Here is a 26,252-nt window from a genome sequence, read left to right on the forward strand (position 1 = left end):
CCTTTCCTTTCAATGATATTGAATGCCTTATCCATATTCCTTTATCAACTCCAATTATTTCTTTGCTACATATTTCATAAACCATAAATCAATTCAATTTAATTCAATTAACATAAATATTATGTAAAACATGCTCATTCAATCCAATCAATTTAGGAATTTTTGGCCCTTTTAAATAAATAATAAAATATAATTTTGTTTAATTAAAATATCCTAAATATACATAAATAATCCGCTTTTAAAATAAAATAAATGGATAATAAATCTTATCTAAAATCTAAAAAAAATAATTAGGTTTCAAAATACTTCTGGTGAAAAATTCAAATATCATTTTGGCTCCAAAAATCAAATAGTAAATAAATTATTAAAATACCTTTTTTTAGAAAATATTAATTAATTAATTTATTAATTAGAAAATATGAATCAAAACACGGAGTATTATATGTAAACCCGCTAAACTTAAATTTTCACTAAAGTGAAATTTTTAAAACCCAAGAATCTTGAATCGAAAGAAAGGGGAAATGAGGAGATGGAGGAAGGAAGATGAAGAAAGTAGCTTGGGGAGAATGAATTTTTAGCAATGTGACTGATTTTAATGGCTATTTATAGCCTCAATTTGGTATTATTTTAGCTGGCTCAATTAATGCAAGAGCAAGTGGGGGTCTAGGTTCCATTTTTGCCGACTTGAAGAAGTTCAATGTGCAAAAAAAAATGCGCTTATGTTCAGCAACCATAACTTTTAATCTAAAACATAAAACGACAAACACACCTTAAAATTGAAGTTCTAGATGTCTCGAGCAAGCTGTCAAAATTTCAGCCAAATCGGACCACGAATAGACCTTGATCGGAAGTGATTTTCGAGACCGCTCAACTTTGGGACGTTTTTAGAGATGAATGGTGTACAAGTGGAGCATTATTGTGGAGCTATGTGTAGCATTATTGTGGAAGTTTAGAGTTGACTTTAGCAAAGAGGATATTAAATGTTTTTGGCACTTTGTAGTATGAGTTGGGAACAAAATATTTGACTTGAGAACAAAGAGCTTAAGGTTAAAAATCCGATTTTTGGGTACGACAACTTTGACTTGACTACTATAATCAAACTCATTATAAAGCGTAATTATAACATTATCTATGGTATATAATGACTTAAATAGATGATTTTTTATAACATAACATTTGAAATATTTCAGAAAAATTTATAATTAATAATTAGTAAACGGATTTAAAAATACAGGTATTACAGCTCGAGTCGAACTATCAACAATTACAAATTATTGCGTATGCTTTGAAGATTAGTAGGGAAGGGCGTGAGGTGGGAAAGTTGAGTACTCGTATCACTCTTGAAAATGGTTTTATGATGATAAAGTCGTATTTTTCCCTCCCCCATCACGATTAACACAGTACGACGGAGATACAAACAATTCAGGGTCGTCGGAATAGGGGTCCTACCACCGGCAACAAACTCGTGTACGATTTGCCGCCCTCGGAGTTCTGCGACTTTTATTTAATTCCTTGAAATCCTGAGTTTAAAAATTAGTATCGTTTTCTCCTCTTCCTATATTCTTCTGAATTCTCACTCTGAAATTCATACCTACTTCTCTCGGAATTCCAAATTCTTGCTTCTAATCATGCATCAATCCTAAAAAAAAACCTTGAAATCCTATAAATTGTTCTTGAATCAATGGAGATTGTGACTGGTGATCGTTACCTTGAATCCCTAGTCAAATTCGTAGGAAAAAATGCAGGCGGATTAATCGATGGAACCCTAATTTTGAAGCTGAATCCAGTAGGTCTTCACTATGTTCAATCCAGATTGGAAGCACTTAGCGAACTTGAGGGATTGATTGCTGGAGCTCCGGTTGATTATCTTCGCGCTTACGTATCCGATCTCGGTGATCACCGGGCTCTAGAGCAGCTCCGTAAGATTCTGTGTCGTCTTTCGTCGTTGAAGATTGTTTCCGTATTGCCTCCTCCTTCCAGGGATCCGACACCGTTGTCGCTGCTTGCATTTGGAAGATTGAAGGTTTTGGAGCTCCGTGGTTGTGATCTTTCTACTTCTGCTGCTAAAGGGTTGCTTGAGTTGAGACATACTTTGGAGAAACTTATTTGTCATAATTCTACTGTAAGTCTGTCTCACTCTCACCTCAATTTCAATTTACACTAGTTGTTTCAATTCTTGCTAGTGGCATTTTATTGAGCTTCAATTTAGAATGCTTTTATAGGTGTGTTAATGGAGGTTAAGTGATCATGAGTGTTGGGTTTCAATGGCTTTGAAATGATTTACTTCGGTTAAATGTTTATGTGTGGAATGCTGTTAAAGGGGCGAGCTCGATTGGGTCAGATATAAATGAAAATGATTGCTAGGACCCCAATGCCACCAATCTTGAAATTGATAGCAGGATTGAAACATGTGGCCAGAGCCCCCAGAGGTGCTAAAGACTAAATCGATGCATTTTAACACCTTATTTCAAACTGCAGCTTATTTGCTGTTCAATTTGAAATTTGTTGGAACTTTCTTAGTTAGGAAATTCCCTTTATAGTTTGATTCACAAGTATATGATAGTGAAACACCTTAATGAGCTTAATTCTGAATTGTGTGTCAAAGTTACACACTTAGGGGGTGTTTGGTAGGGAAATTTTAGATGTAAGAAACGGATTCAATTAAGTGTTTCCATTTATAGTTGTTTGGTATGGGTTAAAAGTAACAAATACCATTTTCGGATGGTAACATAATTCCCTAATTTGTTACCCTTGACAAACTAGTGGAAACAAAATACGTTTCCTTTCTCAATCACAATTTACTCAAATTGTTTCTAGGATACCAAACATATAGTAAATGTAACGTTTATCATTACCCTTTCCCCTACTTATTTGAATCCTTTTCGTTTCATTTATGGTGTTTATACCAAACACCCACTTAATCCTTTTTATGTAGAGGTCTTAGCCATCCTTATTAAGACTCCTAGTAAGTTTAGGACAAGCTCCTAACCCAACCTGCCTAATTGACTTTGTCTTGTAGGTAACCTATTTAGTTTAGGATTAACTAAACCAAATTTAGGTTTAGAACCAACACACCTAACTAAGGACTCTTAACGCATGTCTAAAACACCAAAAATAAACAAATCCTAGCCTCCTAGGTGTTTTAAGAAAAAACTATCTAGTAAAATGTAAAATTTTTATGCCAAACTTTAGAACAATACTTAGAAAAGAAAACATGGTAAAATGATGAAGCAATGATCGAACCCAATAAGTGACATCCTCCTCATGAGGTGGCCTTGAGGGTGACACATATCCTTTATACCGGCGTGTGAGTGGGAGCAAGCACACTACATCCAAACATGTAAGTGACTTAAGTTTGTTTTTCATTAGCCCTGGTTATTAAACAGGGATACCCAATGGCAAAAGGGTCGGGCTTATAATCAAAGGGTTTTGACCCCTTTAATTTTAATGAACAAGGCTTTTAAAGGGTCATGTCATATAGAGCTTTTATAGGGTCTTCAATTAAAGCCCATTAATTAAAAGAATATCTAATAGGTAGCCCAATAAGAACAATGACAATAATAATCAGTTTCAATAGAAACGCTTACTCTCTCTCCTCCATTGAAGGCTGGATGTAGTTTTTCGAACATCAATATTACTTCGTATGTTTGCGTAATTCTAGTGTTATGTTTGCATTTTATTTTGATTTAGAAATCACATTGTTGTATTTTGTTGGAATTGATGATTTTTATCGTGACCAAAAGAAAAGGCAAGAGCCCAGTTTGATAATGCATCATCATTCCAAGATATCGATGAATTTTCACAATTTTATGATTCATTGATTATTACATCAGCTTATTGAGAGAATTTGAGACACTATTTCATCAGCAGATGCAAAGACAATAATATGCCACATTTGACTTGGTGATTACCACTCAACTAATTTGACAATAGATTAATTGAAAGCAAGCTATAATATGATGCATATTTATGGTAAATGCATTTCTTCAATAATTTCCAAGAACTCATGAAAAAAAAAAAATTACATTGCTATTTTTGTTTCATTGTTTACATGAGCAGCATGGATGTATGTAAATTAAGTGGGTAAAGGCCCATTAATGACCCGCTTCATTTTACACCAACCGGACTGCATTGACCCTATCCCACTAACTATTTCTATTGACCCGCAACTGACCCGCCCCGCTAATGGCCTGCACCGACCCTCCCAATAACCACCCCTAGTTGTGACCCATAGGATCCAATAACAATGTAATTGGCTCTTATAAGAATTTTCCTTTATATCCTCTTCAGTCTTCACTATATATCATGGATATTATTATTATTATTATTGTTGTCCTCTGATATTATTTTTCCTCAACACAACTCACTAATCTCTTACCTTTTCTCTAAAATGTCTTGTTTGATACTTCATCTTTAGTTTTTGATGAAACACTTTTCTTTTCATGTTTGCCAATGCATGGCTTCAAACATTAGTATATTTGATTATTAATAAAAAGGTAATATATTGGAAATATACACCAAGAAAAATCTAGCGAGATCCCACATGACTTTCTTTGTTTGTATATAAAATAGGTAAGCCTTGCAGCCTCATGCATTATTGTAGCTTTAATCTCTTTTTTTTGTGTTTTTGTTTATAAAAATTGGAAAAGATTGAGAGAGAGAATCTCTTTTTTTTGTTTTTTTGTTTATAAAAATTGGAAAAGATTGAGAGAGAGAGAGAGAGGGAGGGAGGGAGGGAGGGAGGGAGAGAGAGAGAGAGAGAGAGAGAGAGAGAGAGAGAGAGAGGGGGGGGGGGAGTATAAGGTTATAAATTTAGGGTTTTCCAATAAATTTGCTTGGTAAGTAATGTTACAGGCTAATGCATCTATATATGTGAGAAAATAACATAGTCGCGGAAACGGTCGCGTTGTCGTGGGACCGGCTGTTAATGGTTAGATGGATCACGGATTTCGGGACATGTATTTTTTTTAAAAAAAATATTACATAAGTAAAATGTTTAGCTTGTAGACTCGTTTCTTTGTATTTATACCATATTGTAGCCAAAACTATTTTAAATACACTATATGAGGGAAAAAAATCCCAAAGTTATGGAATGGGAAATGCACTGCGTTGGGTGCGATTTCTGACTTGCTGTTATAAAATGGGGGATTTTCTGTTCGGTCTCTTCTAAACCCATTGCAAAACTCCTGTTCCATAACGGGATGGCCGAGTTTTGTTTCCATGCATTTTACCGTTAGATGTTTTTTATTTTTAATTTTTCTTGATTATTGGTCACCATCACCTGCTAGAAACTTGCCTTTGTGTGAGTTTGATAATCATTGAAGAAAAGTACACGTTTGTTAATAAAATGCATTACCTTGGATACTCATGTATAAAATTTCATACTGATATGTATGCTCAATATTCATTATGACAACATGTATCATGATACCCTCCTATGATTAACCTAACCAAGTATCCTTATTTTTCTTCTCTAAGTTGTCTTTACTAAGTTAATAATTTTTTCTTTGGATTTTATCTGATTTTGCCTCTCCTCCATGTCCATTTTTTATCTGCAAGATTTGCTGGTGCTCTGACAATTTCTTCCCTTTTAAATTTCAGGATGCATTACGTCATGTATTTGCAAGTAGAATTGCTGACATAAAAGAATCACCCCAATGGATCCGGCTGTCTTTTGTATCTTGTGCATGTAATGGTTTGATTCTTATGGATGAATCATTGCAACTTCTTCCAGCTGTTGAAACTCTTGATCTTAGCCGAAACAAGTTTGCAAAAGTTGATAATCTACGGAAGTGCACAAGATTAACGCACCTGGATCTGGGATTTAATCAACTTCGATCAGTTGCATCTTTTAGTGAGGTAAATCTAGTTGGTAGAATGGCTTGAATATCAGTGAAACTCCAGATAGTTTTCTTTTCCCAATTTCTAAACTGTCCATATCATTTCCTTCACCTTGAAGATACTTAACCACTTTTTGCTATATATATGTGGTGAGACTGAATTTTGAGTTTCTTCCTTCATCTATATAATCTATGTATAGTATAAGCTAAATCAAATTAGAAAAGTGAGATTCTCATCCACTTTTCATGATTATATATTAATATATCACAAGAGAATTGCTCGTAGAATATCTGAGTTAAAAGAAGCATCCCAATAGAATTGGCAACTGTCTGTATTTCTGTGCGTATTGGGTTGACCCTAAGTTTCTAAGGAATGTGTTTGCATGTGTGGTTTGATTCTAAGGAATGAGCCTTTGCAGCTCCTTATAGCTCATTATGCTTTCACTGATTTTTAACTGTAACCTAATCATTGCTTCTGTTGTCTTATTACTACTTTCTCTGTGTTAAAATTAATATATTAGTATTTTGCAGCAGTAATCTAGGTAATATTGGTATTAGAATATATGTTAATATACTATTGCTGCTAGCTTTTAGATTGTTAGTTGGAATAGAATCAAAGAATCTTGAATGCTCACTTTAAAGCTTGACTATCCTTCATCATTGCCATTTTCTAGTAAATAGTCAATCAAACTTCATCTTCACATTGTATTATTGTTTATTTTGTTCAATCTAAGTCTAGGATGAAAGGATCACCTAATGCAGAAGTTTGTTGTTTTTGGTGAGTATGAGGAGAAGATGATAATTTGGCAATAACTTAGTTTCCTAACTAACAATTGATGGCAATAATTTCTAGAATTTGTCTCAACTTAGCTTACCCACTTAGATTGAGTTGTGTCGGACTTGAGGTTACATTTTGATATTTAACTAGTAATCCTTTTTTCAGTTGGATTTGTGGTCCAATTGTTTTCATGCAATTGATGTTACCCCCTCTGCCCCTATTTATTTGTGCCAAGGCTAAATGTGCTGTTTAAGGCTGATTCCAAAATTTAGCAAGTGGATGACTAGATGGGGGTATCTTTGTTTTATTTGTTTATTTATTTTATATTTATGAGTGTATGCAAGTGGGGTAAATGGTGGAGACATGTTATTATATAAAGAAATGGGATAATCTTAAAAGGACGGCCCAAAATGGAATTTCTTATATATTATCTAGATGGCCAAGGTTCAACCCGGATCAATCAGGTCAAGTGAATTGAGTATGGGGTGACAACTTGCTTTCCAACCCATGAGCTGCCAGCCCATGGCATTATATATGGCACTCAATCTGGTCTGGTTGACAATAGGCCAATGACAAAGCATTTCTTTTTAATTTGCATTCAGCTTTGATGCTGCTTTTGAAATTGAGAATCTTTTTGCATCTTTTGCGTGATGTCTTTAAATTTGGTTTGCTTGGTTGTGATTCTGAAAGTGCATGACTGCATGTTTTCTTGCAATTTTCACATGGATTGTTAATGACCCTGATCTGGCTGGACAATAACTAGCTATAAGATTTTCGGTGAACATCTTGTGTTGCAATTGCAAGCAAAGCAATTTTAAATCCATGAGGAACTGACTTCTGATTTTTTTTTACAATTGTATTATGCAGGTTACATGCCTTATATTAAAACTTGTTTTAAGGAGCAACGCATTGACTACTTTGCGAGGGATCGAGAATTTGAAATCTTTAGAAGGACTTGATGTCTCGTACAACATCATCTCTAACTATGTGGAGCTAGAGGTCCTTTCAGGCCTTCCCTCTTTAAAAAATATTTGGCTTGAAGGGAATCCTCTCTGTTGTGCTCGATGGTATCGGCCACAAGTTTTCAGCCATTTTCTTCATCCTGAACAAGTGGGTTCTGCTTTCTGTTTCCTCGGGGTGTTAGAGCATCTTTCAGGCGTTTTTTACAGCCGTATTTTTCTTTTTTAATTGGTTTGGCAGAGCGAAAGAAATTGACTATGCAATTCAAAATCCAAGCATGATGTAGTGCTTCCTAAAATTTTCATGAATCATATTCTTTCAGGTGAAATTAGACGACAAAGAAATGAGCACAAGAGAGTTTTTGAAGAGGCATGTGATAATTGCAAGGAGGCACAGAAGGCCTGCAAGTTATGGATTTTACTTTCCTGCAAGGGAAGACAATGAAGTGGAAAGGTTTATAGATGGAAAAAGGGTAAGCTATTGAACACTTCTTGGAATTGTGAATATAGTTTATTACTGTATTTCTTGTAGACTTGTAGTGTTTGTTTCTGGATAATACCATACATGTCTACTATATTTGTTGATCAATATTCTGTGGTAACTGTTGTGCTTCTGTTTGCAGAAGAAGCTCTCTCGCCTTGCATGCATAGAAAATGAAGAGCTTGGGATGAACATGCTCTCTGAGCAAGATTCAGTGTCCTGTGATAATGATATGCACGGTGGAGAGGAGGATGTTTCGGATAAAGAGGGTGAACTAAGTAGTTTGATTAACAGAATTGAGTTTATGAAAAAAGAACGTTCTAGGTTATGGTTGGAGGAATTCAAGGATTGGATGGATCAGGGATCTGAGAATTGGGTTGATGAAATAAAGAGTAGCCAGGCCACACTGGCTTTTGGTAACAGCAATTCAAGAGAGACATCTAGCTGGAGGCACATTGGAGAAAGTTCAAGGTACATGGAATATGTATCAGACACGATCATAAATTCAGAAGATGATAGGAGTACAAATGCTGAGAAAACTAATAGCTCCTTTGCTAGTTCTTCTGCTGGCAATCATGGCTATCAATGGCTTCATTCTGCGGCTGAATATGTGGACTCAAAGCCTCGAGCAATTTCAGGGGATTTAGATGAAGATCTTCTGAAGTTCTATTTGCCCAAGGGAAAAAATTATCTACAAATAGCAGATGTCAACTCTGTCACACCTGCTATCAGTGTACATGGCGATGAGTTAAATGCTAGTATTAATGGTACACCGTTGACTGCCATCAAAAGTATTACGGAGTTAACGTCATTCTCTGGAACCCCAGTATCGCCTCCACACTATGAGGAGGATATTCTTTATCGCCGTCAGTACTTGGAGGAAGAGTTTTTACAGGCGTCTGCTGAGTCCTTATCTGCTGCTTCTTCTGACAGTAATACTAGCTGTGATGACGAGGACGGACTTGAAAGTGGGCCACCATACCCTGAAAGTGACCAATATACTGGCGAAGAGGGTTTGAGTCGAGATATTGATCGGAAGTTTGCTCCTGAGGTAGGAACAGGAAGGGGCTCACTTGATCTTCATACGCAGCAATCCATGAGTAAACTTGGCGTACTTGATAGTTCTATAGAATTGTTCTGTGGTGATGAACCTCTTCTTGGAAACAATGATGAAGATGCTATCACTTCCAATAAGGAAGTTAATGATTGTTATGAAAAGAAAATCTCTAAAAGGAAACCAAAAAAAAGAGTTGTTTCACTGTCGGATAGCATAAGTTCCTGCAAAGCTGATGTTAAAGATGGGCGACAGAATCAAACTATGAATGATATATATTGCATTGGAAGAGCTGATGGAAAGGTGAACTCAGCACCTGCACATGATGAAGCTGGTGGAGTCCCAGCTTACTCAAAGCATGGAGTTTCGAAAACTGGTGACCATATTGAAAATTACTTCAATTCACTTGTTGCAGATACTGCCATTCACGAGACTTGCAAGCAGTACATTGTCTGCAATGGCGTAGTTGGGAGGAAGCCCATGTGGAACGAAAGGTAATATCCATATTTATAGCCATATATAAGATTCAACAACTCAAGCCTCAATACTTGTTTTCCATTATTTGTTCTAATCTCATTGAAGGACTAAGTATTAGCTACAACCTCTTTCTTTACCCTATTTTGTTGTGGTAAGATATGATGGAAGAAGGGCCCTAGCCCTAAGGGCCAACCATACAACTACCATTTGACATGTGGCATACATGGATAGTGGGCCCTTTTACTCATGAATTGGTGGCGTGGAAGCTTTCCCACATGACCACTCACCTTTAGTTCTATGTTTTACTTGAGTGATTGCCACTAGGAAATATTTTTACATCAAGTAATGAGTTACAACACTAGGCTAGGTCTGAATTTCTATACATATGGCAGTAAGCCATAATCTTATGGATTTACTAGATCCTAAACTGTGACGAGATTCCATAAAAAGTTACTGCATAATGTGTTTGGAGGTGATTTGTGATATCTTCAAAATATATTAGCAATTTGGGCCTTCGACCTAACAATTATTTCTTCTTCTAGGATTTGCCTTTGCATTGTATCATCAATTTTTTTGGTCTCATTGCTTATGTTCTTCCTTTCCCTGGTGTTATATATTGTAATCCATGAATTTCTTCGTTTCTTGGTCATATATTTTTGTCTTCTGTTGACAGATTTGTCCCTTACTACAAAGTGTTCAGACCAGTGATGCACGGGTACGCCAATGGAGTGCCGTTTCCCGTACCCGAAACGTATCGGGGACGGGTACAGTACGGGTACGCCTAGGATACGTCCCCAAACCGTCCCCTTCAAAAGTGGTACGCCAAGGCAATTTGGGGACGTTTAGCATCTTGATCGGAAACGTATCGGGTACGAAAAAACCCAAATTCTGACGTTTCCTATGAAACCCACCCATATTTTTTTTTTAAAAAAAACCCCAAATCAGTATAATACCTACCTGATTGTCGATTTTCCCCAATTCTTAAAAGCCCTAAAACTTTCAAACTCTGATTTTGTTCCTCCAACGGTTGGATCTGATTCAAGGCGGCGACCAGAGCATTGATACACAGAACGCGGAACGACGGCGCGTTTTGTTTGTGGTGGTTCGCGATCTAGTTCGTGTTTTTATAGGCGAAATAATTTTCTATTTTCTAAAGTTTTTTAGATTTAATTAAAGCTTCAAAGTCCATTAATGGAGGAAAATGAAGAAAGAAGTGAGTAGAAGGAAGGTCATTGACGGCTAACTCGATTTTTACAGTAAAACATAATGGTTGAGTGGTGGACCCCGCCCTTTTTATCTTTCCTTTTATTAGTACTCCTAGTTTTACTCTATGTTGAGATTGTTGACTGTGTACAATTGTTTATCTTTTCTTTTTATTTTTATTTTATATTTAGTGCCTAGTTTTTAGTTATGTGCTGAGGGTAGTGTACAGTATAGCATTTTATTTATTTTTTGGTTAGATAGCTTATTATGGAGTACTTTTCAATTAAAGTCTAATAATTTTAAAAGTTTACTAAAAAAGAAAAATCTAATTTTAAAGTTGTGCTGTATGGATTAATTTTTTTTTAAAACAAAACTTTTTTATGGATTATATATATATTTTTTTGCCGTATCCGAGCCGTACCCGTTTTTTGAAATTTTGATTTTGCCGTATCCCGTTCCCGTATCCGTATCCGTTTTTGTCCCCGTATCCGTATCAGTGCAACCTAGGTTCAGACATTCTGGAAAATTTTAAACCTCTCAATTTCAATTTATTTTGACAACTGCAGACAGGTAGTTGTTGTCCTAAGCAGTGAATGGAAGTTGTATGTGATTCTTCTTGATGGCATGCATGATGGGTCAGGTGAGACTTGCTGTGGTATGATCTCTTTTTCAATGGTTTTCTCATCTCTTATGTGCTGTTTTTTTGTTCCGCACATGGGTTCGTTTAGGTAATAACTTGAGTCTATTGACTTCACACAAGGTTGAAGACGTGAGAGAGGTTTTGGTTGGGTTGGGTCTTCTGGCTATCTGGTTAGTGTCCTCTTAGCTGTTTCTTTATGCTCCGTAGTGTTTCTTTCTCATAAATAGAGCCATTGTTCTTGACTTTTGCAGGGTTTTTATTGATGAGGATACTGCGTATTTGTTGATTACAAGATGCAAGGAAAAAACTAGGCATTTACTTTGCATGATAGGATTTATTGCGCCAGGAGAAATAAATAGATGTTCTGTTAGGAGGTTAAAGTTCTAGTCCTTGCTATTTATCTATAAGGATCAGTATTTGGAGAGATCTTAAGGAGGAATGCTTATCACTATTGAAAACTTCATTGGCAGTTTGGATCAAGTTCAGCTGAACTTGTTTGATAGGCAAATATGTGGAAACTTGGGAAGCAGCATTTATCAATATTGTATGGTGCTTTTTTGGCACAAAGGTAACAGGCATATCTTTTGTTTACATTGATTCTCATTTTATAGTAGCTATTAAGTTGTTTTTTTTGGGGGGCTGAAGCACATCTATACATTATATGCTTAGTGGACGATGTTCCAATAGTAGACCTTACAAAAATTAGGGGTATTTTTTTTTTTTTTTTCAATCTACACACTTTGCCCTAGTTTCACTACTAACATTTTCCTCTATGACCAATGATGGTATTTATATGTAAGGAAACACATAGTCAAGTCAGCTCATGTTGTATTCATCTTACTATATACTTTCAAGATATTACCAAGCTAAGTTTTGCGTAGTGGTAAAGATTGCACTTTCCAACCTTGAGGTTGGGGCTCAATCCCCTCTTGAGACACTTTGAGGGTGGGCGTCCCTTAGATGCTTACCCTTCCCCCCTCACTCTTAGTGTAGCCCACTAACCCGAGCTGAGTTGTACCATGCAGGTTGCCTGCTTGGTAGGGCAATTCTCCTTACCTTATAAGATATCAGATTTTATAAATTTTACATGTCATTATTAAAAAATTGTGCGTATGCAATTGTGAATGTCAAACTGTGTAAAAAAAGGGGAAAGTATTCTACAATTTCATTCGATAATAAGTCCCAGTAGTTCATATTATTCCTTACTCCAATTACCTTAACAAATAAAAAAAGTTAGCTAGTATTTTCTCAGTTTTTTATTTTATTTTGCCCTGATTTCCCTCTCTAATTAACCAGAAGCCACATACATTGCCATTTATTTAAGCGTTGCTTATTTAAAAATCTAATACTTTTTGGTTTTCTAGGATTATGCTATCACTTATAGTCCTACTTTTAACTAAAACCAAAATTAACTTTTGAGGATGCTAATAATAATCGGAGCTGTTTTCTTAATCAAGAACCTGTGCCTTGGTTGATGGAGCCCCCCTTTCTTCACATATTGAGCAAAAAGAGGGTTAGAGAAGGTAGAAGAGTGGACATAAAACAGGGGAAGGAGGGTGGGGAGTGATGATTAAACAAGAAAAAAAATGAAGGACCTACTTCCTTAAAAACTGACTTTGTCGCACTGGATCCCAGCATGTCATAAAAACAGCTCCCCATAGGATAAAGTTGCTGCCCACAGATTGTCTTTTTGAAAGGTGCCAATGCATAAACAGGCTTCAAGGCCCTAAAAAGTGATAGGAATTCCCTGCGCTTTTGTTTGCCTAATTGAAGCAAGGCACACTCAATAAAAGAGAGAATAATTCTGGGAAAAAAGAAGTTGTGTGGCTCACTGTGCCTTCACACCAAAAGGTGCATGGCCTGGGCATGTGCCCCAACATCTATCTGTAGAATGAAAGGTTCTATTACTTTTTTATTTTATTTTTTTCATTGAGAAAACACTAAAAGGTATTACTTATTTTTTTCATTGTGAAAAGTCTGAAAACACTGAAAGGTATTACTTTTTTTTTTTCATTGTGAAAATACTGAAAGGTGTTAATGATTCTAACTTCTTAGGGGATTTTCTTGGACCTGCATCCAAGAAGACAAAATTGTATATAGGTGACAATACAAGGTCCTTAGGTTGATACTTGATAGTATGACTGTATAACCTATCTCCGAAAAAGAAACTATCAAACTAGACATTAGGATTAGAAGTTGCTTGCTTCACTTGCAAAGTTGTTCCTTATGGGGAACTTTCGCCCTTATAAGTTAAATTTTGATCTTTGATCACTAATTGTTTGTCTCATTAAACGCACGTATAAGTGATAAAGTAAACTATTACAACTTCTAGCTACACATTTGGTTGTCATTAATGTATAAAAAATAATGGGAATTGAATTTGTGTTGTATAAGAGAATGTTATGTATCAAGGCTCAATATCATGCTAATTCACCTCAAGTATATCATTTTCCTAAATCATTTTTATTGTTCATTATAGTCTGGGGAGAGTGGCATTCGGTGAATTGGAAACATACAATGGAAAACTTGTGTTTAGAGATTACCTGATATTACTATGGACATTATAATATCACTTTTTTTTTTGCTAAATTACACTCAAATATATTCTCAAAATCATCAATTATTACTGGCTGGTAAGTGGACCATAAGAATTATATGGATGCTCCAAAAAATTGTCTCTTTGTCTCTTAATATTTTACACATTTGGTTTGGATGCAAAGGTTATGAATTAGTTGCTAGAATACTTATATATATTGTAATAAACATAAGTGGATGGAATGGGAAAATAGATGAAGAGAGAAAATGATTGGATTTTTTGTGAGAAACTACCTAATAAAACCCAGATTTTGTGAGAAACTACCTTAAATGTTGTAAATAATACCACTAATTGGATTTCCACCAATGACCTAATTTTCCGACTTTGACTCACCTAAAAATCCCCGAAACCACCGTGAGGGTTTGTTTTCAAGGTGGAAAGGCTATTTTCGAGGTGGTTGCGGGGATATTCTGGGTTGGTGGGGGTAGTTTCAGGCTACAATATGGTAATTTTTGGGGTAAGAGGTAGTGGTTTTGGAGTTGGAAGGTGGTTTGGGCTTGGTGGAGGCTGTTTCAAGCGGGTTGTATTTTACAACATTTTATTTTTTATTAGGTAGTATCTTACAACATTTTTTTTTATTTGGTAGTTTCTCCCCAAAATCTGGGTTTTGTTAGGTAGTTTCTCACAAAACATCCAAAAGGATTTGATTTGATGGAATGAAAAGAGTTGTTTTAATTCTAAATAGAAATACTTAACTATTTTTTAATTTTTTTTATTACAAGGCAACCTTAATACGAAAGTTAATAATTTCATGTGAAGGAGGGAGTAGTTTCGAGTTCTTTTGTTATTAACGGTGTATGCAAATTCATTGTCTGTAATTTTAAAGTTCTCCAAACCTGTCTTCTAGCTGAGAGTAAGTAGGCTATTGTGCAGAACTGCTTAAATATTCTTATTGATCTACCATGTGATTATGTTATTCTTTCGTTTTACATTTCTTTTCTTTTTTCTTTTTCTTTAATAATCATATTCTTGCCTCAATGTCCTTGGGGTTGAGTAGGATAGGACAGTCTGGACAATGAGAGATTACAACTATTATTCCAATGAGGTTCAACTTCTTTGCAAGTATTAAAAAGACTGCCTCTGCCAAGAAGATGGTTAAGGACATATTATATTCTTGGCATGTGTTTGCAGTTACAGGTTATGAACTATTAATTTATGGTTTAAACCTGTAAATTTGACGAGCTACCTGTTTTTCCTGTTTCTTTAATTTCCAAAGGGTTTATCATATTTTGTCTAGATTGCTCAAATTACTCCGAGGCTTATTTCAGGACAGTTTTCAAATGGCCACAATAAAATTGTGGTCATTGTATTAGATTGAATCATAACCGTCTATTTATTTTAACTAATATGAACCGTTGATAAAGGTAACATTGGATTTTTATTTTAGAAAACGTTGAAAAAAAAAGCCTGACCTTAATAATCAATCACGTTCTAAAATTCTAACCCACTACCAATTCAGTTTTGAATAATTTACAAAGTAGTTTTTTTTTTCCTTCCCTTGCTATTGATTTGCTATCATTTTATTCTCAATTCTTAATCGTAGGTGTTGCTTCAATCTAATTCTAATGGACCTGCCATGATTTTCTTGTGATTTGTGCAAATTAGCAATTATCAGTGTTAGTAAAAAAAAAAGTATTATTTAAGATTGTCTAATGGACCTCCAAACACTGCACGGAGGCAATGGGATATTAAACTTTAATGGTGAAGCATGTAATGGAGATGATGGAGAAACTGATAGTTTCGATAGAATGATCATGGGTTTGCTAATATATACATTATAATTGTTCTCTACCCTTCTCTCACATTACTAATAGGATGATAATTAAATTGAAGCAACACACACAATGACACAATTAAGAATTGAAGAATGAATTGACAGCAGGGAAAGGGGAAATTTTTTTTATTGAAAACTGAATTTGAACGTGATTGATTTTAAAGTTTGTTTTTTTTTTTTTTTTTTTTTTTTTTTTTTTTTTTGTCAACGTTTTCTAAGAAAAAGACATAGTCAACTTTATCGACGGTTGATATTAGTCAAAATAAATAGACGCCTGTGATTTAATCTAATACAATGGCCACAATTTTATTGTGGCCATTCAAAAGCCATTTATTTTCCATTTTCTTTAAATCTATTGCTCTCTTTGAAGTCCTGTTTCTTTTGTTGTTTACAGAAGCAGAGTGGGTATCCAGATCACTTTTTGTGAGTGGGGGACATCTAGTTGTATGCATTGAGGATATCCTGCACTTCAGCTCACTTTCAGCACATGCAGATGCCACCTCTTATTTCTCGCTTGATAGTTGCTGTTCCATTGCTAATGTCTCTGAGATGGTAATTTATACGTGATTATCAAATTATATGAATTTCGTTTCTGGATGTGAAAACAATTTGTGTTGAAATTGTTTTGACTAATTTGATTCTGATGGTTGGAATCCCAATTTACTACATGTGTATTAGTTTGATTTGGATCCTTAAGATGGAGCCTTTGTATCTTTTTTTACGTAGTGCAAATGCTTTGTCTTACACCTTTCTCAATCTCTTGCCAGATAAGAATACTGGTGTTTGATATAGTAACGGGTTAGGGATGTGTGGTTTCTTCTGTGGCACGATTACCTTACTATTATGTTAGGTTCAAGGTGATCTTGCTTATAAACATCCTGATGTTTTCAGGTCATTGATGCCAAAGAGAACATGAGTGTGATGTTGACTCTTAGAGAAAACTCCCCAATATCCTGTCTTTCACCTATACTTGACATGATGAAACCGAGAGTTGGATTTAAGAATGGAAGTACAATTCCAGGAGCCAAGACATGGAAGTTGAAGTGGTTTTCTGCAGAAAGTTTATGCAAGTTTGTCACATTGCTAAAGGCAATTCACAGAGGAATGACATCATCAAGTTTGGCCATAACCTACATTTCATAGTTTATGACTTTATGCATAAAGTTTTCCCTCATCATTAGTTCAATGTCTCGCTAGGACATCTTTTTATGTGAATAAGTGAGTTATTTCTGAGGCAGGCAGCTTTTTATTGCTTTTTTTTATTTTTTTATTTTTTAATTTTTGGTGAGGAGAAGGGTCAGTAGCCAGCTAAGCAAGAGTATTGTAGAGGGAGAAGGTAAGAAAATTACCTATTCTCTAGCAAATGTAGGTGATGGGGCTCGAACTTGTGTCTTCAAAGTCACAAGGTGAGTTCCCCACCACCTCCACCAAGCATGCTTGGTTCAAAGTCACAAGGTGAGTTCCCCACCACCTCCACCAAGCATTCTTGATTTAAATTCACAAGGTGAGTTCCCCACCACCTCCACCAAGCAAGCTTGATTCTGAGGTTGGATGTCTGAGACATATTGCTTTCAAAGGGGAATAAGAGAATAAATGTATACTTCTCGCCAGTGTACGGATGAATAGTTAGGAGCTTCTTTAAGACCTGTAAAGTCACTTTGTAGGAGTACGGGTTATAGAAAGATCTATCCTTAGTATACTCATCTCTTTTTTTCTTTAGCACATTGGTTTGGATGGTGATATCTTTCTTTTTTTTTTTTAATTTTTTTTATTTTTTATTCATGATGTGCAGTCTCTAGACTCTCTACCATTATAAACAATGGGAATAAGACAAACTTTTTGATAAATAGTGGCTTGGGTGTAGAGTCAATGAAATATACTATTCATAAGACACACATTAATTCATTTCAATTTCATCTATTGAGTCAGCCATTTAAGGGAGCCAGCAATTTAGTTATTCGTCTTTTCCGGTTTTCCTTCTCTTCCACTCATTTTGCTCAAGTCACTTCTTCTCTCTCCTCTCTCACACACACGAAACTCTGAATTCTCCATTGAAGTGGGTTCTAAACTTTCTCCTCCATGGAAGCAACTTCAGAGGTAAGATTTTTTCTATTATCATTGAATATCAATTTCGCAATCTAGGATTTGTTGTGAATTTAATTGAGTCACCTCTGCCGCATGTTTCCGTTGTTGTTGATGGGGATGATGCTGAGCAGTTGTTTTCTGCTCAGACTAAAAAGGGTTGTGTTGCAGAAAAAGGTTGCTGTTGCTTCTATGGTGGCTAAAATTTCGCTTGCCGCTTTGAATTTGGTGCTTTGGTGGTGAGGTTTTGTTTTGCTTGTCTTTGATATAAATGTATAGTCAATTTTGGTCTCTTCGTTGGTTTATTTGACTATTTGAGTTGCTTTAACTATGCATAATTACAGAGCCAAAAAATCTCATCTATTTTATTTTTTTGGTCATATATTATAATTGTGGAAATATAAGTCTAGGCTATTGAAATGCAATAAAAAAAGGATTATTTTTGGCTAATATGGCTGCTAAATTAAATCTGCAGTGGTTTTAGGGTCTGTCCGCTTAGTTTCTTTATGTTTGTTGGTACATAAAGATTATAATTTTGGAACTATAAATCTGTTACTAGAAGATATGTAAAGATAACATTCTAATTTAGATGATTTATCATATCTGCTGCATTATTTGTCTACATTGTCATGGTTCTTATCATCAGCGTAATCACTGAGAGGGATCCATTCGTATTCTGTATACCGCTGCATCAATATTATAACTTCTTTTATGTCGTTGCTGTTGAAATCTATCTTGTATAAAATTAATTTGCATCTTCGTACCCACTAATTTCAACATTTTCTTCATTCAATATTCCATTTGAAGGATGTTTTCTATTGTTTTGTTGTCTTTTTTTCTGTTGTGGTTTGTTTATAAGGTCGATTCAAATATTGATTTTATTTGGAATTTTTGTAGGGATGGATGATGATCTTCCACCACCTCATCAAAATAGATTTGCAAGAAGTGCACGTGTAGTTGGGAATAAGAGATCTGCAGTTGCTGCCCCTGCTCCGTGTCCAAGGATGTCAAATAATGACATGGAAACACAAATCCATATTATTTACTGCTCAGTTTTGAGGACCTTCAAAGCTCATTCCTTTGCCATTTCTTAGGTACTTAGCTGTTCCTGATTTATAATTATGTTTAGAATCATTATATTCATTCATTTTGCTATTAAGTAGGAGAAGGAAAGTGTGAAACGGAACTAGGGAAAGAGCTGAGGGTGTCAGACGAGGAATATAGGGAGCTTCTATCAAGGGTGAACAGTGATGATATGATTTGTAGAATAAGGTTTGATATATTTTTTTTATCATCATTGTAAAACATGTTTTCAATGTATAAGGTATAGTTGATGATTTGATGCTGTTTGTTGACGAGAACCATTTATATTTACTTTGGCAGGGAGTGGAGGACAACAAATGGGGCAACCAGGCATGCTTAGCTCTTCACAGCCTATTCATGAATCTGTACCTAGCCCAACTGTTTCAGCATCGCGTAAGAAACTGATAACAGAACAGTCAGTGTTGAATTATCTGTTGATGCACCATCTCCAACCTTGCATCCTATTATGGAACCATCTTCATCAAAAAGAGGCCAACTAGGATCACGACCCAAAAAGACAAAACCAGTAAGTTTTTGGATTCAAAGATTTTGATAACTAGAGAAATTTATCATGTGCTACTATATCTGCTATTCTGCTTGGTCTGTAATGTAGTGTTCCGTTGTTGCTAAATGCTGACAGGTTGAAATATAGAGGTGGCTTATAAAACTTATAACAGAGTAACATATCATTTATTTGTTATTAAATTGGTTTGCTATATATTACTAGGCTTACAAAATGTGTGTTCACAAATTAACACCTTTTTTTACTGTATTTTATTCTATTTTACTTCAAGTAGTTCTACACAGTGACACTCTGTAATTTTCCCATGTACAACAAATTAGTTGCTTGTTTGACTAATTACTGTTGTTTTATGGTTTTAATTTCCACACTCATGGAAGCTTGCTGTTCTACAGACTTTTCCATACCCTTCTCCTGCTCCTCTAGGAAGACCTCAGGTCGCCAATCGTAGTACATCAGGCACTTTTGCTGCTAATGACTCTTCTGAAAATGATAATTATGGGAATATTGGGAAAAGAGGTCAAGATGGCCGGAAGACAACAATTTCTATGAGGCAGTTATAACAGACTTCAAACAGGTACGGTTTTCTTATTGTGACACCCCCCCTATACAAGTATGGAGAAAAAGGAAAGCAATCAAAACAGAGCTTATCAGCACTGCAATAAATTGAGAAAGTCAATTTATTTAGTGCTGTGATAAAGGAAAATGTCTTCAAATTTGTTAATGGGAAAAAATCATTATTAGTCCCAAGTATTTTTAGCATTTTGCATATAATGAATCTTGAAAATTCACATCCTAACATGTTTTTACAGGGTTGGCATGGTTTAGTTTATGATATGAACGCCTAACAAAGTATGGGAATGGGTCAATCTGGAAGAGGTACTCACACTCCTCTTTCTGAAGAATAGTTCCTTAATTCTTTAATTCGCGGGTGGATCATGCCTTCTATATCTACGAGTTCAATAGTGTACTTTTTGTCGGAGAATGATTCCTGAATATGCTGTTGTATTTTGTTCTCTTGCTGCTTCATTTCAGAGGTGTACTAGTCTGAGGTGAATGGAAGAAGTAATATTCTAATTAATGATGTACTTTGCTTTCTTTGTGATCAATGTCGCTGTGAATAAATTCTGTTAATTTCTCATACCGTTGCTACCTAACATGCTGCCTTTTTCAGGTGCTACATCAATATGTGGCCTGAACCTTTGGAGTCGGATTTTATTTACGGTAAGCTTTGAGATTTTCCTTAGAACTTCATATGTTAGAAGCTAAATTTTTTTGAATTGGTGTTATTTTTGGGACTCATGTATACTTTTCAGCTTCATCAGCTATAGGAACTTCAGTCAGTGCACGGTTCCTAGCAGCATTTTCTGTAGCTTCTGGTTAGAGATCACAACATTAATTATTTATATAGTTCAGAAGAATCTGATATTCTGATCCACTGGTGGCAGATCTGTGCTATTTGTGGACTTGGTTCTAAAAGTTGTAGATTTGTAAGAAATGCTGCTCTCTACACTTAGTTGTTGGAAGTGAAAAGGCCTCTTGGTTTTTAAATCATCTCCCTTTTTAAGCTTTTCAGTCGAATGGCTATGTTTAACACTTATCCTTACAATGTTGTTTTAATCCTTCTTCATGTCTTAGCTTTGTTATGATACCCTTGGGCTTGGCAGTAACTTTTGAATATAGTATGTATGATAGGTCATGGTTAGTATAAGTTTGATATAAAAGCTTTTGATCCACAAAAAAGAAAATGTATATATAAACTAATATCATTTGAAAAATAAATTAATAATAAATGTAAATATTTTTGACAATTTTTCCTATAAAATAGTGCATTGAAAATTAATCTTATTTTTCCTTTATTTTTTGAACACAACATAAAGAAACATATTATTAGGCTATAGCCAAATACCAAGTACATCAATCACCCAAGTATAATACAACTTGAAGCGCAGTGAAAACTAAAAGTAATCTCAAATTTTGATTATTAATTTTTAAAGTGAGACATATTTATGTGTCAATTAATTTCATTATAGTTCAATTTTAATAGTCTTTGAGATAGGAAAAAAAAACCACTTAGTACTATCCGTACATGTATAGGATCTAAGCTAGTTATATACAATGATGTACTTTTCTCTTATTGCATCTGGATATGTTTGGTAACAATGAACGAATTATCATTCTTTTCATCTTGTTTTCCGATTATAGTTTGGTCCTCTTGGAATTTTTCCAAGGATGCTTTCATCAAACATCTTGTACCATTTCATCATCTCTCCATATATTTCTCCAATCATATAGTCTACTTCATCTTCAAATCTCTCATATAGAAATGGCAATATTTGCATAAAAATATAGCCTGCAATAATTTCAAAATTAATTTAACTACAAGTAACCTCACGTATATTATAATATATATGAATAAAAAATAGTAGATGTTAATCTTACTTGTGAACAAAAGATTTATGGAGGAAATGTAGTTGCCAAGTATCGATAGCATCATCAAACATCCAATTGTCTGTTTATTAAAATAATAAACCCAAATTATGTCACACTATATAAACTAGAAAAATAATGTGGATTTTTAAATTAAAAAATGAAATAATGAAGTTTCCTTACCATAAAGAAATACATAATATTCTCCCGACATGCAATGTCTAGTAACATAGACAAACATTGGTTTATTCTGGCATGAATCATAGTGGCTACATTTTTGAATGTTGAATCCTGTATCATGATTTCTGGAATCTCAGGAGTTTTCCTACATCATACCGAGTATATGATAATAATATATTAGTAGTCACTTAAGGACAACAAACAACCGTCGTCTGACATGTCAAGTACTCCCTCTATCTCTATAATATAATGTCTGTTTTAATTTTTATGGTCAAGTTTTTAAAAATAACATCAAAAAACATCATTCAATGGTTTAAATCAAAATATGATCATGTGATGTATAATTAGATTCATCTGTTTTGTTTTAAAACATCAGCTTTTTACATAATTTTGAAAATTAAGCAAATGAAAATTCAAGTAATGCATTAAAAAAAAAAAAAAACACAATCAGTAGTTTATTTTAGTTTTGTTAGCAAGATATAAAGTTGGTAGTTTATGGGTACAATGAGTATAAACTTAACAAAAATAGGAGGAATTATTTACCAGTTAAATAGTTCTGCTAGAGTGCACCAAATGAAGAACACAAGAAGTGTAGTAATGGATATGTGACAAACAAGGCTTACAAAGCTGTATTCAATAACCGCAAATAAAAGCCAAATGATAGTAATGCCAAGTAGAAGAATTGCCGACACTTTTGGCTTCCTCCATAACAAAATATCTGCCACTGCAAATATAATATAGAAACTTGAGTATCATATAATATACTATTATAAACCAGGAAATTAATTCATAATTTATCTTATTATGCTTATGTTTAGATCAAATATATTGCAATATAATTAATGATATATGATGTACGAGTATTAACTTTTGACACAATTCAACATCATTTTGACTATCTTTTATAATTTATACTTATAATAAAACATAGTAATATAAAATCTTGTTTAAATCGTCTCAATGTGTCTTCAACAAAAAAAAAAAAAAAAAAAAAAAAAAAAAAACGCGTCTCAATGTACTTGTAAAATACTTTTGACATAATTCAACATCATTTTGACTAGCTTTTGTAATTATATGTTTCCACCAAAGAGATACCTGATATTGTGGACAGTGTAACTGGTATAGAACAAGAAATAGGAGAGGATTGTACCTAATTGATAGAGTATATAAACCGATCTTAGGGTTTTAGCATAAGTTTAAGATTTTGGTTGAGATGTTGCTTTAATATAATATCAAGAGCCAGCGTGATATAAAGGTCACGGGTTCAAATAATTCCATCTTAGAATATTTCGTATTGGGTATGAGGGAGCTCATGTCGCATCCATCTTTCAAGCCTAAAGGAGTCTCATGAGGGGATGTGATAGATTATGTAAATCAATCTTGAATTTAAACCATCAACTTGTTAAACTAAACCATATTTTTTTTTTTTTTTTTTTTTTAATTCCTACGTTTCATACCTCAATCGTCTCAAAATAATTGAATACCTTTCTTTTGATTTCATTAGTTGAGAGGACACTTGATTTTAGCACAGTACGCATATATAATGATGTGTTATAAAAGCAAAAAGACAATAACATTCCTCTCGCTTGCTCAAAATTGGCATGGTTGATAGAATAATGAAGGATAACAAGGGAAAAGTAGGAAACTAGGAATTGTATATAAATGTTTACCATAAAAAAGAAATGTATCAAATAAAAAGAAGCTTTTCACAAAGAATATGCGTCAACTAGTAGAAACATAAAATAAAAAGTTTTCCAAAATTATCGTGGATTCACTTTTTCTTTACATACCTATTTTTTCATCAATATAACAGTACAAATAGATAAGCACACAAACTCCCATCACATTTACTTCACTATTAAAAATAATACTCCCTCCGTCTTTTTATTAGAATTTCATTTCTCTTTATTATGTGAGTAATAAATATTAGAAATGAGACTCTAATAATAAAACGGAGGAAGTAATAAATAATCAAGCTACCACTTATCACCTAAAACTCTAGTCTGTACACTATTATTAGGAAGTAAGTACGACATCCGTTACCTATTATTTACAATAATTTTACATAAATTAAAGGAAAATATATAATCGTTGCAAATAATATGAAATGGATGTAGTATTTGCATTATATTGTGCATTAGAGTTGGCATTATATATGGACCATTATTTAAAATAAACGGCGGTAATAAACAACTTTATCATGTTCTATTGCCATAGTCACAATAGTATGAAGAAAAGCAGGGTATACCTTCTCTCAAGGTGAAAACCTATTTTATGCAATAAAACATATTGTTTAGGGAGGAATTGGGTTTTGTTTTTATTAAAGCTCAAGATACTTTATTCATCCTTTAATCAACGAAAAGTTATTTTACGATCCCCTTATTAATAAAAAAAAGGAAGCCCCAGTTAATCTCTGTGTTTATTACATAATATTTTGGTAAATGAATTAACAACTTTATTCATTCATTATCACTGTAGGACCCGCTTTTATTGAAAAAGTTATTGATTTATTTACAAAAATGACATGTGATTAACAAATTTTAATAAACCTAATTAGTAGTTAATTCATGTGTGTTTATTAGTACTAAAACTACTAATAATTTATGAGTTATAATAGTTACAAAAAATAAAGGTTTACGTTGTGACAAACCTTCTCCACCACCAAGAGTTTCATGAATGGACCTTCGTCGACCGAACGGCCTCGTCGGAGCGACTTCTTTGTTGTTGTAGGTACTGCTCTCTTGAACGGACGTCATTTTGAAATACCTTGGCTTGAGATTCTTACAATAACGGAGCTACTAATATATACTATATATAAGAATGTACGTTGAGGTTCTATACTTTGTATTCAAGAAAGAAATATAGCTAAGTTTAGTAATTAAAGAAGAAAGGTATGCCTTGAAGAATGATATAGAAGGCATGTTTACTGTTTTGCTTTTCAAATTCGATCTCCAAATTCTTAATTGTTCCTTATCCAACATTAGTTCTTTGCTTATTTCGATCATTGCATTAGATAATTAATTAAAAAAATCTCATCTAATGGCTTTCGATCTATTGCACGTGTGTGTCTAAATTGAATGTTGCCCTACTAATTTTCTTCTGATTGCGTTACACATATATATAATTAAATCCCTATCCTTGGGTCTATTGCTTGCATCAATATATGTGGTAACTTTGCTTCTTAATAATCTTAATACAATTATGTATGTAAAACTTTTGTATACACCCGCTTTACACTAATATTAGTGTACATCGAGCAGTATAAGGGTAACTTTTAGCTAATTTTAGGGTAACTTTTTGCCTTTTTTTGGGTAACTTTAAACATAATACAATTTTTATATAAATAGACAACAAGAAAAGTTTTATAATGGTAATTTAATTACATTCAATCACTAATAATTGATTTTTAGTCATTTAAAATGTGATTCTTTACTAATAAACCGTTGATAATTTTTATTTGTATTGGGTTACTTTTATATATATTGGGGTAACTTTTGATCACTTTAGCCTATCTTTATAATGGATGTACAATAATTATTGTACACCCGATTTTTTTAAAAGTTTGTAATTATGTATTAAGGACGATCCAGAGAGGAAAAAAAGATAGATAGGTGTAAGGAAAATAATAACGTGAATCAAATAAGAAAGAGTGAGTGAAAATATGCATGTGGATATTAGAATACTACCTCGTCCATTTTTGAACAACATTAGCTTTTATCTTTTCAATTAAGACAACATATCTTAAATTAAATAACTCGAATAGTTTTTTTTATAACTCGAATAGTTTTTTTTTTTCTAGTGATTAATAAAACTTGAGGGAGCCTCAAATTATCTTATTTGTTATTGGTTATATCAACTTTTATCTCAACTTTGCCCTCTGATAAATGAAATTTATTTATCAAAAAGATGAACTTTTATTTACTTTATTTATTTTAACTAAAGTAAATTCATTGATTGACACCCAAAATTACAAACCGGGAAGCCATTTAGGTACGTGGGGTGTAGATTGACTCCGTAATAAAATAAGACATACACAAATTCTTATACTTCGTATATAGCTAGCCACAACACCAATTGTTGGTGTACCCATTTCACATAATATATATAAGATAATTAATTGAGTAATGGAGGTTTCGATTATAAAATAGGAGATAC

General features: G+C 33.9%; 2 protein-coding genes across 5 annotated transcripts; one reads left to right on the forward strand and one right to left on the reverse strand.

The window, feature by feature from the left end:
* The first annotated feature begins 1,283 nt into the window (after positions 1–1,283).
* On the forward strand, positions 1,284–21,148 carry LOC145596496 (uncharacterized). Of its 4 annotated transcripts, none has more exons than XM_081652669.1 (20): positions 1,284–2,122; positions 5,602–5,859; positions 7,486–7,728; positions 7,901–8,050; positions 8,201–9,606; positions 11,359–11,432; positions 11,521–11,602; positions 11,684–11,806; positions 11,903–12,000; positions 16,197–16,354; positions 16,694–17,899; positions 18,056–18,123; positions 18,782–18,978; positions 19,048–19,156; positions 19,268–19,493; positions 19,883–20,064; positions 20,300–20,366; positions 20,523–20,552; positions 20,662–20,711; positions 20,804–21,148. In XM_081652669.1, exons 1-11 carry the CDS (start codon positions 1,682–1,684, stop codon positions 16,943–16,945), a joined length of 3,285 nt encoding a protein of 1,094 aa, XP_081508795.1. In that variant the 5' UTR covers positions 1,284–1,681; the 3' UTR covers positions 16,946–17,899; positions 18,056–18,123; positions 18,782–18,978; positions 19,048–19,156; positions 19,268–19,493; positions 19,883–20,064; positions 20,300–20,366; positions 20,523–20,552; positions 20,662–20,711; positions 20,804–21,148. The 4 variants fall into 4 exon arrangements, with proteins under 4 accessions (XP_081508795.1, XP_081508797.1, XP_081508794.1 ...); XM_081652671.1 differs by having other exon boundaries at positions 20,813–21,148; XM_081652668.1 differs by lacking the exon at positions 20,523–20,552.
* Positions 21,149–21,410: 262 nt separating this feature from the next.
* LOC145599477 (reticulon-like protein B9) lies at positions 21,411–24,878 on the reverse strand. Its single transcript, XM_081655850.1, has 5 exons — positions 24,748–24,878; positions 22,641–22,821; positions 22,101–22,242; positions 21,930–21,999; positions 21,411–21,840 (listed from the first exon to the last, which is right to left on the reverse strand). The coding sequence occupies exons 1-5, from the start codon at positions 24,851–24,853 to the stop codon at positions 21,671–21,673; spliced, it is 669 nt and encodes a 222-aa protein (XP_081511976.1). The 5' UTR covers positions 24,854–24,878; the 3' UTR covers positions 21,411–21,670.
* Between the last annotated feature and the right edge of the window lie 1,374 nt (positions 24,879–26,252).

Source organism: Chenopodium album, chromosome 20 (assembly GCF_948465745.1).
Source record: "Chenopodium album chromosome 20, dcCheAlbu1.1, whole genome shotgun sequence".
Lineage (NCBI taxonomy): Eukaryota > Viridiplantae > Streptophyta > Magnoliopsida > Caryophyllales > Amaranthaceae > Chenopodium > Chenopodium album.